Here is a 15,943-nt window from a genome sequence, read left to right as displayed (position 1 = left end):
TAATGATGATCAAATCCCAGTTGTCCATTTATTCTTCAGATCACCTTGCTTCAATTGCCTCGAACTTAAATTATGTGGCTTGATGATGAAATCTGGACCCTTGATTAAACCTTTAAATGATATCTCATTCATTGCCTGGTTGCCCGGACTTATTTTATAAATTTGATGATGAAGTCTAGACCCTTGATCAAACATTTAAAAAGAGATCCCATTCATCCCATTACCTTAAACTTCAGATATTGTTGGTTAATGATAAAATCTCAGCCCTCCAAATTTGACTATTCACCTTGACTTGAAATTAAGGCGATGTTGCTTGATGATGAAATCTCAGCCCTCCAATCCTATTTCTTGATGATCAAATCTAAATTATTCGCCATGATGCCTCAAATTTAAATCAATTATATGCTCCTTATATCCACCGTCAATTAATTCTCCTTCTCTAAGTACAAGCTATGCCATCTTGTATAAACGGACCACGTTGAAAACGTTTAATAATGAGATATTTATCTCAAGACGGCAATCAGGCATGCAATATGGCGACGAGGCATATGCACCAAGTTATGCTCAAATATATATATATATATATATATGTGGATGTATAAAATCCAAAGCCAAAGCAGCCAAGCCAAGACTCAAAATATGAAAAGAGTCAATATTTAAAAAAAAAATCATATAAATCGACAATTGAGTTCAGCGGTCTCAAGACATCGAAAGTCGAAGACCCAAAGAGTTTCACAAGTCAATATTCAAAAATCCGCATAAATCGACAATTGAACTCAGTGGTTTCAGGACATCGAAAGTCAAAGACCCAAAGAGTTTCACAAGTCAATATCAAAAATCCGTATAAATCGACAATTGAACTCAGTGGTTTCAGGACATCGAAAGTCGAAGACCCAAAGAGTTTCACAAGTTAATATTTAAAATCCATATAAATCGACAATTGAACTCAATAGTCTCAATACATCAGAAGTCAAAGACCCAAAGAATTTCACAAGTCAAAAAAGGAGCTTCACATGCATAAAAGCCGAAGTTTATGAAAAATCAAAATCAAGTCTATGGTTCATCAACATGGAGAAACCATAACTTGAAATTCAAATTAAACTCAAGATGCAAATCAAATCAAAAATGCAAAAATGTCCAAGATACAAGTTCGGACACAAGTCAAGATGATTTCAAATTTTTTTTGTTTTTTTTTTATTTTCAATGCAATCAACGAATTCATATTTATTCAGATTGATTCTTTGTTCACACTTATTTCTTAATTGGAGGTTCCTGTGACAATGTTCAGAGTAATTAACATTAAGGACTTGCCCCTAATGGAAGTCATGAACCCATAATCTCTTGAAGTCATAAAAAATTAAATTGATTTGTGATCCATGCTTTTTACCCGGTCTAACCCTAATTGAAGGCCGAGGTGGAAAAAAAAGAGCCCACAAAGTAATTGGTTTCTTATACTTTATAAAAAATTCCATTACATTTCAAAACTATCAATATGTAAAACTTCACTAATGGAGTATATAATTTAATATTTAGTTGATTGTAATTTATTGAAAATTGTATATTGTACAAAATTTTTAATATGATAAGTAAAAAGGAATAGAGAAGAGTTTCAAAACATGACAACTACAAAAGAACATAGGAAGTAATTAATTAACAACATCCATTTGGGGGAAGGGGGGATTGTTTAACAGATATATCTCTGTATTTGTCCCTCATTTTGACAGTAATTGTCGGTTTTATAAATATATATATATATATACTGATTAATTTATTTATTTATATTCATAAAAATATTTTTACTTAAATTATACAAATTTATTTATTTTGACCATTGAAATTTTTTTTTTTCAGAAGGGCAATTCAATGTATTTCCACTTAAATTATACACATTCATCAACGATCAAGTGCATTTCCCAAAGAAATTCACAAGAGACACCAGAATGGCAATGGGTATCTTGTGGGTCATATTTTCAGGTGCATGAAAATTTATTATGTCGTTAACTCAGTAACCGATGCAGAGAACGTGGAAGTTCACGGCTTATCATGCATTTGTTCCTTCTTGTCTTCTCTCACCGCCCACTGGATCACCTGTCTTCCTTCAAACAGCAAAGTTTGTCTTTTCAAAGTGGGGCTCAGTTATCTAACTAATAAGAGTATGACACGTCATATAACAGCAAGAGCTGAAGAGCATGTATTAGTGGTCATCGGGTTCGGTGCGTCTTCACGCGGGCGCACTTTGTTTGTACTTTGTCATTCAGGCGCGCAGGTGTGAACGCTGTTCAGTTGGTGGTGGCCCTAGTGGGCCCTTAAATACGTGGTTTTTTTTATTAGTTATAATAAGGCACACTCTTTGCACGTGCCCACAAGATGGGCTTCTAATAGCGAGCCCAACTTTGGGCGAGCCTGTGATATGAAACTCCTATATATATATATATATATATTTAAGCTAAATCCCATTGTATTGTAATTCTAAAAGAGAAAAAAAAAATACAATAATTTTCACAGAAAAATTCATCAAGATTTATTTAAAATAATATCATGAATAATAATTAAGTCAAAGAATAGTATTCCGTGCAAGATTCAATCCACTGTCTTGTTCACTGATGGCTTAATAACTTACTGTTGAGCTAATAAAGGTTGTTTAGTGCCTACTTGTTTATATTTTATATGTTTCAATTGTTATTAATATAACCTTCTGAATTGTTTTAAAATGTTTTTATATATTTTTTTTTTATTAATTTTTATCAGTTTTTTAGTTTTCAAAATTAACATAGTATGATTGATTTTTTTTTATTTGATATATAAAAGAAATAAGCCAAAAAGCTCATAGCTCAATGGCACAATCCCACTTGTTTAAAATAGTGATAAATTTTTTTTATTATCCCAAGTTTAAATTCTCTTTGCAAAAATAATTGTGGTAATAGATCCCCGGTGTGGGTTTTTATTTATGACTTGAGCCTTACATCTCAAAATGAGAGTGCATGATTAGATGTTAATTTCTTTGTTTTGTACATGCCCCACTCAATCGCTTGTGCACTTTAAAAAAAATAAAATATAAAATATAAAATAATAATAATAATAATAATAATACTTGAATTGGTCCCTCTACTTTTCTCTTTCTTCAATTTTGGTCCCTCTACTCTATTCAGAAATGTGCCCCACTAATCTCTTTATTCTTGAAAAAGACTAAATTTAAAGGAGATGATTCTCTGATGTCGAATCCACATCCGCGTCGGTGTCTCAGATGGAAGGATCGGATAACACTTTGCTATATTGGGCGATCGATGGGTGTGGCATGGCCATACTTTGGATGGAGGAGATGAAGAGGATGAGGAGGAAGACTCACTATTTGCTGGACTAAGGGAGTTGCCAAAGGTACCGGCGGTGTTTAGGAGGAGGATCATAGAGGCGACGGTGGAGACGAAGTCATAGAGATTATCCAGATCAACGATATAGGAAACCAAAGCCTCCATGTAGTTTTTTTTTTTTTTTTAATTTATCTCTAATATTTTTCTCATTTACATATTATAAAGAGTGTAATATAAAAGGATTTAAAAATCTTTAATTTAAGTTTTATTTGACATAATAATAATAATAATAATAATAATAATCACTAAATTATCGTTTAGTAAGTTAAATTCAAGGATATTAAATAACTAATTTAGATAAATGAAATTAATTTTAAATAAATAAAATCTATTAATTTAAATCCATTTAAATAATTAAAATAGATTAATTTAAATAAATAAAAAAATTTAAAATGAAATATTAAAGAAAATTATAAAATATAATTTTTTTTTAAATAAAAAAAGCCATCTCACCACTTACTTTACATGGTGATTTTAATCCACAAGTTATATAAAATCAAACACTTGAAAAATAAATACAGTATTTTCATGTACATGCAACCAAACAACCATGATGTAAGTCAAAATACAGTAATTTCAATTACATGTAATTTGACTTACACTGTAATTTAAAATACGGGCAACCAAACAGCTCCTTAGTCTCTATACCCTTAATCTCTTCATATTTAGTACCTTTACTCTTGAAAATACATCCAATAATTGACCCATTTTAAAGTAAAAGAGACTAAATAGTTTTATATTCAAAAGTAGAGGGATTAGTGGGGTATATTTTTGAATAGAGGGACCATAAGGAAAAAGAGAAAAATAAAGGGAGTAATTCAAGTATTATACTTAATAATAATAATAATAATAATAAGAAACATAATTTATGCTCATTGACACAAGCTTGCCGGTTAAAACACATTCATGAATCATGATTCATTGATTCATAGAGCAGGTACACTAACTCACAGAACTCCATCCTTAAACTATTACCTCATTCATACATCAATACACTCCGTATCAAGAGGAAAACCGTAGACTCCTAATATTCTTGCTGATAAGCGAGCGTTATGCATCTCCGCGAGTTATCGTATGCCTGATCGTCGCCGCCGCGAGATCCCTTCTCTGTGTACCGGCGAGAGGGTGAGAGAGAAGAGAAGAGAAGAGGGGACTCACCCTCGCCGGCGCCGCGAGATCTCATCTCTAAGAACCAGAGCCAGCGAACGAGAGAGAGGGAGAGAGAGAGAGAGTAGAGGCTTTGGGTTCATTTTCAACTGTTCTTTGTTTGAATTGCAAGCAAAGGAAGAGAGAGAGAGAGAGAGAGAGAGAGAGAGAGAGGTGAAGGTAAGGTACTGTTTGGAGTGGGAAAGCTCTTACTTTGGCTCACTCCTTCGTTTCATGGAACTGGAGGAGCGAAGGGAGAAGAAGCCCTACTCGGCCCCTTTCATCACAACTCCTCAGGTACCATTTTTTTCTTTAAAATTTTGGTTTTCGAGAAGAAAACAACCCTAAAGGTCGCGCCTTTTTGTAGGGAAGGGAGGGAGATAAGGAACCCGGGGTGTCTTCAAGAGTGAGTGCTTTTGGTTATCGATTTGGTGTGGTTTTCTTTTGGATCTTGATTGAATTTATTGAGTTTGGTGATGAAGGTGGCGTGGTTGTTGTTGGGGGATGCGACGTCGCCGGGGCAGGCGTTCGAGAGATGGGTGGCGCTGGTGCGTAAGCGCTGCCGCCAGCTCCGGGACTCTGGATTCCCTCATCGGGCGCCCAAGAATGTCGCCATTCCCTTCGATCTCTCGCCGTCGTCTTCATTAGAGCGAGAAAGGTATGCAAATGCTTTGAAGGGAAAAAATTTATCTTTTTTTTTTCCTTTTTTGCTTACTATTTCTGTATGAACTTTGAACAATGTGAACTTAGTTTGAAATTATGGTGATTTGATAGTTATGTTGCTGTTTTTCTTAGCGCATGATGATTCAATGTGCATTGAATTTAGACATTTATTGAAGAGTTGAAAGATTTGTAGTGTTCCTTGCCATTTCTGTATGAGCTTTGCATTGGATTGAAGTATGTGAACTTAGTTTGAATTAAGTATGATTTGATAGTTATGGGGTTTATTGTTAGTGGATAATGCATTAACTGAATCATCGAAGAGTGAAAGATTTGTATAATTGTATTGCGAAACCTTGAACTGGATTTGAACATCACTTTTAGAATGTAATTGGGTTTGTGGGTTGAAAACTGCTTGTGTTTATGGTATAATGCTTTATACTATAGTTTTGGTTAAGTGCCTGTGATTTCTCAAAATTTTTTATGTTTATTATTTGGTCAATTTGACATAGAGTGTTTATTTTGATATTAGTTTTCTCTTCCTTGGCATATGGAGCTATGCCTGCCCTTGGAATTCTCTGAGCCTGTATTTCAATATCTATAGCTTAGATTGTCTCTTATGCTTTATGTGGATTGATTGATTTTGTGCATGAAATTAATCAACACTCATCAACTCTTTCTTCATGTGGAGTTTTCAGTGAAGAGAAGTAATTATTGAATGCTAACAGTTTATGAATATTAGAGCAGAACTTGAATGGATTTTTCATGTTGTAATGTCTGAAATTTACATTATGCGATTATTTTTCAACCTTTACTGAGATGAGAAGCCATCTATCCACTAGTTTGCTATTATGATTATCTCACTTGCAGACTCACTAGAGAAGTACTTAATGTGTCATTGTGAAATGTATGATTTACAGTGGCAGACTGGATTTAGGGAAAGGAGATGGTGATTCAGACACTGTCCTGTCCACTGACCAAATTGCAGACATGAGTTTGTGGGAAAGGCTGGGAAGTGCTGCAACACTGGACATTGAATCGAATGACTTTTCCTGGGATGCACTCTCATCACTGCATCATACAGAGCATAATAGTAGCAACGAGCATGCAGAGGACGAAATGAATAGAGCTCTAGAGGTGTGTTCCTGATTATGTTTTGCCTTCAATAATAAAACCTTACTTGCTTTTTCAAATTGTTTCTGGTATTAATGACTGGATAAGGTACTGACTGAGGAATGTTCATCGCATAACTTGGTTCAAATTTGGGATTGGCTGGTTACTGTGTTATGTTTCAGCTAAAGAAATAAAGCCTTTTACTGATGCAGGTGACTGTAAACTCTGGGGGTGTTGTTTTCTTTGCGCTGTTTATTGCTCCGGAGAGCGATGATCTTATGCTGAAGGAAGCGGCTGCAGTTGTAAAGATTGCATCATCGCGAATGGCAACACAATCTGAACGATTGGGTTATGAATTTGCAAAACTCCTCAGAGTTCAAACACCACAGGTGGTGCACTGATTCCATTGTGGATCATATTCTGTATATGACCTAGCGAAAATATATTCTTTATCATTCTATGCCTCTTGCAGGGTAGAGTTATTCACAATTCCAGCCCGGAATGGCAACAGATCAAGGAAGCCACTGAAAAAGCACGGGATGCGGCTTTTACAACAGGAGATGAAGTCGGGGAAGTAACATGCACTGAGTTGTTAGAGGCTCTTGAATTAAGTCGATGCCTTTTCTTAATGAAGTATGAGCACCACTTGATCAGTTGATATAGTAGTTGTCAAAGGAACAATGTGAAATCTAATCCAATATTAAATCTTTTCATGTTCTTGCAGTTATGTTCATGGTTCACCACTCCTAGAGAGCTCAGCTGCATTTGATTCATTTGAAGCAGCTCGAATCACTGCTGCGGCCCTTGGGAGAGTCTTGATGCTGGACCTAATACTTAGAAATGAGGATAGACTCCCTTGCCGACAACTTGGCTGGCGTGGTAACAATGCAAATCTTTTGTATGTGGATAAAATCATGTCGGTAAATATGGAGGAAGTGTTGGACGAAGCCTATAAATCTGCGGCCAGAAGATACAGACCACATATAATCAAAATTCTTCAGAAAGAAAGAAGGGTAAACTCTGTCAATGGCAGATTAGATTCGCCAAATCCTGAACTATCCCCTCAAGTGTCTGATACAAAGACCTGTGATGATTTTCATATTGTGGCTATTGATTCCGGGGTTCCTCGCCGACCACCTGCTGGAAAGCGTGCAAAAGATCATGAAGTTTATCCCAAAGTGGTTGAGCTCATACTGAATAGCTCAGAATTTGCTGCTAATATATTGAGTGAAATTTCTGGTGGTAAGTTGGGTACTCCAGCAGTGTCCAAAATTTCTAATGCCGACATGGCAGCCATTGTTCATGAGTTCCGAGGGGGATTTCGTGCGGCACTAAGGGACCTGCAAAGCTTCCATATATTCCTTCTCACACTTTACCAGAAACTCGATGGTCTCTTCAGAGTATTCCTATCGATAATCAACAAAAGCTCTGGTGAAGTAGAGAAGGATGATGTTGATTCTCCTCAGCATTCACTTGGGATTGGTTTCAGCACTCCATGTCCTGAAAATAAGGAACGGGTTGCCAATGAAGTGCAAGTGGATTTAAGTGATTCTGATTTACAAAGAAACACTTCAAAACCTTCGCCTTTTGCATCTCGAGACAGCCCTGAATCCACATCTCCAGTCTCCCGGGAGAATTGGAGTGCTAAGTATTCAAAAGGTAAAGGAGAGCAATCCCATTGTCTCCGGTTAACTATGAAGCTTCGGGATTTCAACAAGTTTGCCAAGGTTGGATACTTAAAAGTCCTTATCATAAACTATGAAATGAGCATAGTATCCATATATATACACACACGCTTTTCATTTCTATGCGAGCTCTCCTATATCTGTGTTCTATACCTGTTGTAGATTGATGCCGAGATGAACAAGGAACTCGAGCAATGGAATGAAATGCTTAGGTCCGATGTTGTCAAGTTGTGCCAGGAGAACAACTTCAATTCGGGGTTTTTCGCGGGGACTGATAACAATACTGTCATTGATGCTTATGAACTAAAGGTAATTCCTTTCATATCTTATATCTAGTTCAATACCGATAATTGAACCGGAGATCTTTGCCTTTTCAGGTTCGACTTGAACATATTCTCGAGAGGATAGCTTTGATCTCGGATGTTGCAAATACAGAGCGGCCGTCTCTTGTTACAGGTAATGTTTTCATCGGAGGAGCTCTTGCTGCAAGGTCCATGCACACTCTTCAACACTTGGGCATCACACACATACTGTGTTTATGTTCACATGAAATTGGACAATCTGATTCACAGTATCCTGATCATTTTGAGTACAAGAACTTTTCCGTAAGAGCTTCGTCTTTTGTTTCATGAACTCAAATCGCAAAATGTACGATCTTGATACCAATTTCTTTGCAGATAAGTGATAATGAGGATGCAGAAATCAGTGATCTCTTTGACGATGTTTCTGATTACATTGATTATGTCGAACAACAGGGTGGAAAAGTTCTGGTTCATTGTTTCGAAGGGAAAAGCCGAAGTGCAACTGTTGTGCTCGCATACTTAATGCTTAGGAAGTACGCAATAATCCAATAACACAACCAACTGCATTTTTTGAACATTTGATAAGTGTCTAAATGTTCATATTTTCTGTTGCAGAGGACTCACATTATTAGATGCATGGAACATGCTAAAGAAAGCTCACCGGAGAGCGCAACCAAACGACGGGTTTGCCAAGGCTCTGTTACAGCTTGACAAGTGGCTTTTCGGGAAGGTATCGATGGAATGGCAACATCGAAAGCCGGCGATGAAGGTGTGCCCGATTTGCGGGAAGAATGCCGGGTTGAGTACCAGTTCTTTGAAGCTTCATCTGCAGAAGTCACACAAGAAGATATCTTTAGGAAGTGTTGATAGTGCAATGACAATGGAGATACAAAAAGCTTTGGAAGGATTAAGGATTAGTAGGAGTAGTAGTATAAGTCCTAAAAAGAAGCATTGTAGATCATTCAATGATATAAAACTTTGATTCTTTTGATTTAGTGGTTATGAGTTTTTTTATGTATTTTGGTGTTCATAGTGTACAATAATAATATATGGTTGTATTTGCATGCCATGATTTTATTTATTTAAATTATAAATACTTTTACTAGGTTTACTCCAGGTTGAGGTCTATTTAGGTCTAAAAATGACTACTCGTATTCTCCTAAAACTTAGAGGTACATGCCTCGATACGTAACATTTCATCTCATTAGCCTCTATTTAGGTGGCGAAAAGCATCCTCCCAAAGAGGACGAAATCATCATAGAGTGAGCATGCCTCGGCTAAATAGTCCTGTCACGTAGAGTGGCTAAATCCATATACTTAGCATAGATTTAATAAAAATATAATAATATTTTTATGTATTTTTATAATATATTTCTGATGATAAATCAAATTTCATTTGATATATATTTTATATTTATATATATACTTTGAGCATGAACTTATTTAGAATAGTTGATTCTATTATACTTATGCGTATTTATTTTGAAAGAAGCATGTTCATATGTATATGTATTTATATGCAAATAGAATAGGTTTGACGTGTTTTCATATTCAAACATCGTATGGTAGATTCCTCTAGTTGGACTTGGAAAGACTTACATCATGACATTTGGCTTTTGATGCTGACTACGACGTATTCGACAACTGAAGACCTGGGGTCCCATGGTCCGCCTGAGAAGAGGTAGCATGGTCAACTCGAGTTTACTCCTCGGCTAAGAGGTGCGTGGAGCTACCGAGGTGTATTTCTATATGGGAGAAACTCCGGGGTCACCACACATGAGAATCTCAGGTATCAACACCATGTAGAAGGCAACATAGTCTTTAGTTGCGACCACGATTAGCTCCTAAATAGTTTGAGCCAGTTTGTATTTTTGAGTTGTGCTTAATGTGTTGGAAAATGTTATTTACTTGTACTATTTATAAATCATTGTGTTAACTAGTCTAATCTGAATATTTCTAGCTACTTTTATATTATTATTGTGGTAATTACTATTTGAAATTTTTTTATTACTCGTTATATCTATGATGTTACCACTCACCGTAACATCTATTACTCATCACTCTCCTTTTTCTTTCTCGCACACTGACGTTAGGACGGGTTGTGCTAGATAGCACAATGAGACTTATTACTCTCTCTTCTCTTCTCCGTGTCATAGGATTTGTAATGTGCAGTAAACTTTATGGATCCACTAGACTCGACCCTCAGTATATTGTTTCAGATTTCACTTTCTAGTGTATTTAGAACTTTTGGCTCGTTACATTGTGGATTTTGTCTCTTTCTTTAGTGAGTTACATGTTAGCGAGAATTGTTTTTGGGCCCTTCACGCGCACTGGAGATGGACGTCAGGTAGGTCCCACCTTTGTTGTCGTAGTGATCACTACGTCTCCCGCTAGGATCGGGCATACCATATATAGATATAAGTCCATTCACAAATTTTCAATTTGCAGACAAACGATAAGTTGTTACATATCTAGCTCCTTCGTTTCTCTTTCTAAACCCTAACCTCACTCGTACATAAGTATCGAAATATATAGAAAGAGAGTTTAAGTCATCTCCATACTAACACAAGCTATTGTTTAAATAGTACGACATGTATAACACTGTTTCACATTGTTTAAAATTGTTTTTGAATAGATTGTAACCGTTGCCAACGGATACCACTTCAAATCTGGAAAATCGTTCCTCAAATAATTAGTCCTCATATATATATATAATACACAAATTAAACATAAAATATTTATTTATAAATATTAAATGATAATCCAACCGCTATTATTTATATAAACACTACACACATTTACAATTAATAATTGCTATAAACTATTATATAATATTATTTAGTGCTATTCAATAATATTGATAAATAAATATTTATCGTTAGATGATCCAATAGCTACAACGTTCGTTTCTAGATTTGAAATATATAAATATATACATAGATTAAATAAATTTCAACTTAACAAATTTTACAATTATATCACACAACTAATTTTTAGACAATTATTACATTTTACATGCATCAAAACCCCACCAATTTACATAAAAACCCACAAAAATTTATACAAAAACACCCCTCTACAAACTATTATTTAAACTTTTACTCACTTCCAAAAACCCTAAATAAGCCGGCAAAAACCATCAGAGTGATTCCTCTCGCGCATCGCTATCATTCTCGCAAGCGCCTTCGATTGCGGCGCCTCCGGATCTCCTCTCTCCGCCGCCTCTCTGAACAACCTCTCCGCCCGCTCCAGCGCCGCATCCACCGTATCCTCCACCATCGCCGGCCCCACTCCCTCCTCCCACCTCTCATCGATCGCCTTCGTTATCGGCTTCCTCGTGTCCACGATCTCGATCTCAGATAAAGGCGATGGCTTGTGATCCTCGTAGTACTCCTTGAAGTCCTCTTTCCAATCACCGCCGGTGATGATGCCTCCGTCGAAGCCGACACAGGATACGCCGTCGAGGGCTTCTTTGGACACGTGGCATCGCCGGCGTTGCTGGAGAGATGGATCCGACGGCGGAGGAAGCTCCCTGGTCTTGAGATTTGGTGGTGTTGATGTATTGCCTTTTGGTTTTTTCTCAGCTTTGTTTTGTGTTTTCTGAAGCGATGGCAGGGAGTGTAAATATGAGTAATGTTTTAGGGTGTTTTCGGAATAATGTTGTTACTAAAACAGAAACTTTTGGGTTTAAGTACAGTATAAATTCCTGTAGTTTTTGTTTTTTCAGTTTTTTTAATATTTTTGTAATATTTTTGGTATAATTAAATTTTCATATTTAATCGAATTGAATTATTTTAATCCACAATGTAAATAGACAAGTAAAAATTATAAAGATATTTAAAAATATTACTATAAAGTAAAATAATTAACCCGAACAAATATGAATATTTAATTATAATTAAAAAATACACAATTATAAAGAACTCCAATTAAATCAAATTTTTATCCCAAAATTTTTTTATAAAATTAATATTAATTAATTTTTAAAATGTATAGAAATTATTGTTGAATATTTATTTAAATAATTACATCTAGTAAAAAAATGGGTGGGATGACTATATCTATTAAACTTTATTAGATTAAAAATATAAAAATTCATAAAATATTTTCTTGTTAATTATTGGAAAATCACTATCTAATATGAAATTTTTATTCTTCATAATTGGTATTTAATATAATTAATTAATTAAATTTTAAAATTCGAGAGTTTTAAATCCTTCGAGAAGAGATAAAATTGTGTGAAATGAGGAGAGGAATTTGAATACCCATAAAATGATATAAAGCAACAATAACAATACCTTTCAATAATAATAATAATAATAAATGGAATGTTTCACAAACTCATGGGAAACTAATTCAAAAAATGTTACGAATAATTATCTACTTTCAGAGAATAATGAAGAAAAACAAAATAATTAATTTTATTAGAAATAGTAAGATAAATACCTTGGTGAGGTCGTCGGTGCCGGAAGGAGTTGTGGAGAGGGCACGTGCGAGGTGTTGCAGGCACGTGCGGTGGGAGTTGGCGGCGCGAAGAGAGGAACGAAGGGTTGATATGGTGTTCATAATTTTTCAGTTTAATTTGTTGGGGGTCTTTTAGTGAGTGTTTTGAGGGGTTTAAAAAGAGTTTTACATTGGGGTGTTCTAGAGAGTGGTAGGAGAGACGAGGAATGCACACGTGTGTTGCTTCTTGGAAACACTAGAAGCATCACTTGAGTTCTTTAGTGGCTTTTCTAACTAGTGATTTCATCATCATCATCATTGTTATTGGTATTATATCATGTGAAAAATACTATGGTAAATTAAAAAATAAAAGTAAAATTTATTATTACTATTTCATTAAAACATGTATAAAATTCCCCTTAGTATTTGCCGTTTTTATAAATAATAATAATAATAATAATGATGTATCTTAATCTAAATAGAAAGTGTTATCACTGTATTAAATTTGTGATAGTACTTCACACATGTCCATTATTTATATCAATATTTATTAAAGCATGATCAATTTTATATTATAATAATTTTTTAAATTAAATTTCAAAATTAATTTATATTTTTTTCACTATGTGTATATATATATATGAAAAGATTCATCTTCTATGTATATCCATGATTCAGGTCAATTTTTATCTACAACTAGACACTTAACTTAATAAATCTAAACCGTTTAACTCTATTTCTATTATATCTACAATAATATTTTATAAATAAATTAATAAGTACTCAGTCTAGCTAAACTCCAATTAACCCTCATTATACATTTTAATTTGATGATCGTGCTCAATTGCGGAAAACTCCTGATTGATACTTTCATATATATATAGAGACCTTATTTATACTATATTTATAACAACATTTTTATAAACAAACCATCAAATAATCAATCTAACTAAACTCCACTTAACCCTCGATGTACTTCCAAACTGGTACTGTCAAATTAACTGCAGACATTCTAAGAGCATTCACTATAATTAATATTTTATATATATATATATAATAGAGGAAAAACAGAGACCATAAAAATATAATAAGACAAGTGAAAACATTCCCTCTTCAAAAAGAGAAAACATTGACCAAGTCAAACAGCAAAAAAAACGTATGGCCCCACCCTCTCTCATTCCAAAACAAGGACCACAACAACCACTTTCTCTTCCTTTTTTATATATACATATATATATAAATCATTCCCAAAGCTCTTCCTCAAAACCCTAGAACAACACCCAAGAAGAAGAAGAAGAAGAAGAAGAAGAGGTTCAGAATTAATGGCGACCATTTCTCTTCATTCAATCCCTAGCATAATCACACTCTACATCTTCATCCTCATTGCTTCAATCAACGCTGACAACCTAATCGAAGAAACCTGCAAACAAGTCCCAGATCTAAAAGACCTCTGTGTGGAAACCCTAACATCAGATCCAAAAAGCAAAACAAGCAACGACGCACACGGGCTGACAAGTGTAGCAATAGGGCTGACGGCGAAGGAGGCAGCAGTGGCAGGAGACCAGATCACGAGGCTGGCAGAGCAAGTGAAGGCGCATGAGGAAGAGCTGCTCAATGCTTAGCGGATTGCGAGGAGGAGTATGAGGATGCGGTGCAGCAATTGAGCAATGTAGGATTTCGATGGATGAGAAAGAGTATCATGAAGTGGTGATGTTTGTGGAAGCGGCGCTGAATGATGTGAAGAATTGTGAGGAAGCTTGTAAGAATGTGGAGGAGAAGGAGAAGAAAAGAGTTGATTGAGAGAGAATAATAAGGTAAGAGATATGTGACGTTTGTTTGCTCTTATCTACTATTGGATTGCAACAACATCAAGAATCATGTTACTTCTACTTAGTAACACTTACTCAACTTTTGAATTTTTTATTTTTTATTTTAATAATAATGTAATTTAATGTAATTTATTTATTTTTATTTATTTATTTGTTTGTGTGGGTTGTGGTTGGTTGGGGGTTTGGGAGGAGGATGAGTTTATTTTGTAGGGGTGCTGAAATTGTAGGGTAAAAAATATTATATTTGTATTCTTGTTAGGGTGGAGTTAGATCATTTGATTGAGTTTAGAAAAATTTAGTAATAATGTTTTGAAAAAATAATCCAGTGGACTGGATGATTTTCTTGTGTATTTTAATTCATGGTAATTAATATTAAATATTTTAAAAGAAATAATTTTTGAAAATAGTGCGTATATTTACTGCAATAATTAAATCGGATTAGGATTGATGATTTGATGAGATAATTCCTGGCTTCTTGCTTTTGTTTCATAAAGATTCAGACCTCAACCCCAACTTCACAAATACAAATAGGTGTTTCGACTGGAATGAATAAATAAATAAATATAAAAAGCACATTTCCTATTTTTAAAGATATTCAAATAAAACAGGTGCATTAGCGCATATACATATATATATATATATATATATATATATATATATATATATTATCTCCCTACAACAGAACTTTTACTCTATGAAAAATAAGAAGTTTGATTCTATTTAAAAATTTAAAAACAATTTTGAGCTAAAACTGCTCAAAATTTTATAAAACCACAACAAATATAAGAGTTATAAACCATATTCCAAACATTATTTTATAAAACCATATTATTCACATAAAGCAAGCAGTCAAACCAGCTACCACATGCATCAAAGGTAGCTGAGCAAAGGCTCTCATATCAGAAACCCCAAACATGGTTTCAGAAACACACAATAAAGGGCCTAGGGCTATTAGGAGCAGAAGAGTTTGCTCGAACATCCTCGACGATATTCAGTCAACTTTACATGAAGAGTTCATTTATACAATTATACCATAAAGAAGGTATCAGCATACCTGCGAGGACTGCCGGGTTTTGATTCAAATCAAACAAACCATCATTGGTCTACCGGTAATGCCTTGCTATTGTTTTGCAGGTTATATATGGCATTAGTGATCATCCACCGCAAGTGGACAGACTTCACCTGAGGATGCAATGATGCAAACACAAAATACAGTGAGAATTGTTATAATGAATGTTGCGTGGTTATTAACTGAAACTAGGGAAAAATATGCTTACCAGATTCGAAACTTTAAGATGTAAAACATCTCCAGATATCAGCAGTGAGTCTCACGCTTTTGCAAGCTTTGAAACATGCTTCAAAAGCGATAGACCTCAGCAAGAGTCATGAGCCTTTCA

General features: G+C 34.8%; 2 protein-coding genes across 2 annotated transcripts; one reads left to right on the top strand and one right to left on the bottom strand.

Annotated features, from left to right (window-relative positions):
• Nucleotides 1-4,250: 4,250 nt before the first annotated feature.
• On the top strand, nucleotides 4,251-9,332 carry LOC120273705 (dual specificity protein phosphatase PHS1-like). The gene is made up of 11 exons (XM_039280399.1): nucleotides 4,251-4,811; nucleotides 4,882-4,920; nucleotides 4,997-5,172; nucleotides 6,095-6,311; nucleotides 6,500-6,676; nucleotides 6,760-6,920; nucleotides 7,012-8,014; nucleotides 8,135-8,281; nucleotides 8,350-8,577; nucleotides 8,650-8,807; nucleotides 8,890-9,332. The coding sequence occupies exons 1-11, from the start codon at nucleotides 4,443-4,445 to the stop codon at nucleotides 9,254-9,256; spliced, it is 3,042 nt and encodes a 1,013-aa protein (XP_039136333.1). The 5' UTR covers nucleotides 4,251-4,442; the 3' UTR covers nucleotides 9,257-9,332.
• A 1,901-nt stretch (nucleotides 9,333-11,233) lies between these two features.
• On the bottom strand, nucleotides 11,234-12,859 carry LOC120273951. Its single transcript, XM_039280701.1, has 2 exons — nucleotides 12,721-12,859; nucleotides 11,234-11,874 (listed from the first exon to the last, which is right to left on the bottom strand). Exons 1-2 carry the CDS (start codon nucleotides 12,838-12,840, stop codon nucleotides 11,392-11,394), a joined length of 603 nt encoding a protein of 200 aa, XP_039136635.1. The 5' UTR covers nucleotides 12,841-12,859; the 3' UTR covers nucleotides 11,234-11,391.
• Nucleotides 12,860-15,943: the final 3,084 nt, after the last annotated feature.

This window comes from Dioscorea cayenensis, chromosome 12 (assembly GCF_009730915.1).
Source record: "Dioscorea cayenensis subsp. rotundata cultivar TDr96_F1 chromosome 12, TDr96_F1_v2_PseudoChromosome.rev07_lg8_w22 25.fasta, whole genome shotgun sequence".
NCBI classification, from domain to species: Eukaryota; Viridiplantae; Streptophyta; class Magnoliopsida; order Dioscoreales; family Dioscoreaceae; genus Dioscorea; species Dioscorea cayenensis.
This window is presented reverse-complemented; position numbering and strand designations above follow the sequence as displayed.

Excerpts from the sequence above, each read along its gene's own strand:
- LOC120273705 (XM_039280399.1), top strand. The coding sequence starts at position 4,443 with ATGCCTGATCGTCGCCGCCGCGAGATCCCTTCTCTGTGTACCGGCGAG. Across the intron at positions 4,921-4,996 it reads AACCCGGGGTGTCTTCAAGA|GTGGCGTGGTTGTTGTTGGG; the intron begins GTGAGTGCTTTT and ends TTGGTGATGAAG. Across the intron at positions 8,015-8,134 it reads ATTTCAACAAGTTTGCCAAG|ATTGATGCCGAGATGAACAA; the intron begins GTTGGATACTTA and ends TACCTGTTGTAG.
- LOC120273951 (XM_039280701.1), bottom strand. The coding sequence starts at position 12,840 with ATGAACACCATATCAACCCTTCGTTCCTCTCTTCGCGCCGCCAACTCC. Across the intron at positions 11,875-12,720 it reads GCACCGACGACCTCACCAAG|AAAACACAAAACAAAGCTGA; the intron begins GTATTTATCTTA and ends CCATCGCTTCAG.